This window comes from Rhagoletis pomonella, unplaced genomic scaffold (genome assembly GCF_013731165.1).
Source record: "Rhagoletis pomonella isolate Grant_MI unplaced genomic scaffold, Rhpom_1.0 Rhpom_scaffold_14200, whole genome shotgun sequence".
Lineage (NCBI taxonomy): Eukaryota > Metazoa > Arthropoda > Insecta > Diptera > Tephritidae > Rhagoletis > Rhagoletis pomonella.
In genome coordinates, this window is record NW_023472725.1 from 1 (window position 1) to 2,542 (window position 2,542).

The 2,542-nt window shown below is 36.0% G+C and overlaps 1 protein-coding gene across 1 annotated transcript; it reads left to right on the plus strand.

Moving 5' to 3' along the window:
• Positions 1-1,079: 1,079 nt before the first annotated feature.
• LOC118757087 (PIH1 domain-containing protein 1-like) lies at positions 1,080-2,203 on the plus strand (the record flags this gene model as incomplete). Its single annotated transcript, XM_036491823.1, has 3 exons — positions 1,080-1,835; positions 1,908-2,051; positions 2,127-2,203. Coding segments are annotated over 3 exons (939 nt in total), but the record flags the coding sequence as incomplete, so codon positions are not given.
• Between the last annotated feature and the right edge of the window lie 339 nt (positions 2,204-2,542).

Genomic DNA, 2,542 nt, shown 5'->3' on the forward strand with positions numbered 1-2,542 from the left:
CCTCGGCAGGCAATGGCAAACCTCCGAGTGTATTTCTGCCATGAAAAACAGCTTCTCATAAAAATACAATCGCCGTTCGGAGCCGGCGTAAAACTGTAGGTCCCTCCCCTTTGTGTGACAACATCAAGGCGCACACCACAAATCGGAGGAGAAGCTCGGCCAAACACTAACATATGTGTAAGCGCCAATCTATTATTATTATTATATTTGGTAACTAGGCAAATGATATAATTTATTCATTTTATAAAACTCCAAATATCTCTGTTTTCGGGAGTACATGTAAAGGATGATGTGAAAAGGAAGAGAGAAATGGGACATGTCAAAATTATTCTTGAACCGAAGTTGAATGTTGCCGTGATTAGACTGTGCTCTAATCCATAGAGTTTGTTTAAGTGAAAAGAAAATAATTAGACAGTTGTTATGCAAATGCCAAATTTTACATTTCGCTTAAGCGAGTGAGGGAGAAGGGAGAGTATTTGTACTTTATTTCCCTCTTCTCCCTTAAGAAAATAATAGTTGACAGCTTTGAATTCGTGTAGCAAAAGTAAAAATATTCTCCCAGTTAAACATCATAATCGGCGTTATCGACTCCCTGATATAAATATGGCGTCGATAACGTCGATAACGATGTGTAACTGGGAGTTAAGGCTCTGTTACGTACGTGTTTTTACGTAGAAATCAAAAACCAACAGAGTTCTACGTATGTAATGCTGTGCGTTGGGTAACAGCTTACACGCGAAGCTCATTTAACAGATTCCTTATGTGACAACTCTCAACCAATGCCAAGTGTTCATAACAGAGCCTTTAGTGTTAGCCAGACATGGTGCAAACGGCTCTTAATAGGTTATGTTGATTTCCTGTTCCTTAATTTAAAAATGTTTAATACTTAATTTGAATAAAGTTTCATTTCATTTGAAAAAAGTTTCATTTGGTTTGAATAAAGTTTCATTGAATCCGATAAAGGTTTCATTTAATTTGAAAAAGGTTTCGCTTCATCTGAAAAAGGTTTCAGTTAATTTGAAAAAGGTTTCGCTTAACTTGAAAAAGGTTTCATTTAATTTGAAAAAAGTTTCATTTAAACTGAAAATGCTATAGTATGTAAATGCAGTTTCTTTCACTCGTTTATAGGTGTCTGCATCAAAAGTTTCAAAACCAACACCAATGAGAAATTTTTCATTAATGTCTGCCAAACAGATGAGATACCGGCACCGGAAGACATTACCGAAGAGCAATTGGCCGAGATTCTGCAATCGGAGGCGCCAAGCTCATTTCGTATACCCATGAGTATATCCGATCCGCGCGTCACTAAGGATAAATCAAATAACTCTGTGGATGTTTGCGATATTGCCATCAATCCAAAGTTCTTCGTTAAAGTTCAGAAATCAATGTTGTTTAAGGATTTTTTCCTAGCACTGATTGCTGAGGCCTTAAATGAAAAGTACAATGTGCAAATAAAGATTGAAAAGTCAATTATTTTGCAAAATCGTAAATTTATTGGTACGCTTGTACAGCATCGCGTACGTAATAATGATGTAAAAACAGTCATCAAGTCATACCAACAACCTACTGAGGCTGATGAACTGAAACTGGCTGAAATGGAGCGAGTGGCGACCAGTGAGGAGATCGGCAGCAAGCGTTCACCACTGGTGCAAGAGATTGATACAAGCGAGGTTGATGCGTTAAAACGTAAAACGGAAGAATTGAAAGAGAATGCCAGTAAAATTAAGCAGGCCATAGCATTGGCTGGATCTACAGTGCCCGAGTATAAATTGCGTGCTAAGTTGTGCAAAGAAGAAGTGGAAGAATTATTGGCTGAATTTTATCTACCGAAATGCGTACGTTTTAGAGAAGTTACTTATGTATATAAAATGTATACGTTTTTTCTTTCAACACTTTCTTTCTCACAGATTTCTTCCCAAGAAATCACTTTGGATGTTGGCGAGGATCGCATTTTATTGGAGTTAATGAAGCATGGCTATATGTTTGATAAATTTGTTAACTATCGTTTGAATCAAGAGCGTGTGCGCGCTATATTCGATAAAACCAATAAGGTAATATGAGATGAATAACGATAAATTAAATTCAGTATGCAGTAGATTGTTGTAAAATTTCTATTTCCTTTTCAGATGCTACAAGTGCGTATTCCTGTCTATCCGGTACAATAAAAAATAAAAAGTATTTTGTTATATATTTTTGATGAGTTCAACTGGATTGTAATTCTTATTCAGTTAATAAATTTGGTGGGAAAGTATTTTTGTGTTGTCACTCCCTCTCGCTAAATCCAAAACTTTTTGTTAATAGGTGCGTTCTTTTATAAGTCCAGAAAGAATTAGCCAGCAAGGAAATTCCTGAGAATTTTGGTGTATTCTCTCTCAGTGAGAGATGCTTGCAAATTTTACGCGAACGCCAAACTTGCACAAACTTGCAAGTTTCACTGCCTGCTAATTAGACTAAAATTGTATGGGCTATAAAATTTGTTGGCATTTCTTAATTTTGTATAAAGTTGGAAACTATGATTTATATGTTTTTGGTTAAAGCTTGG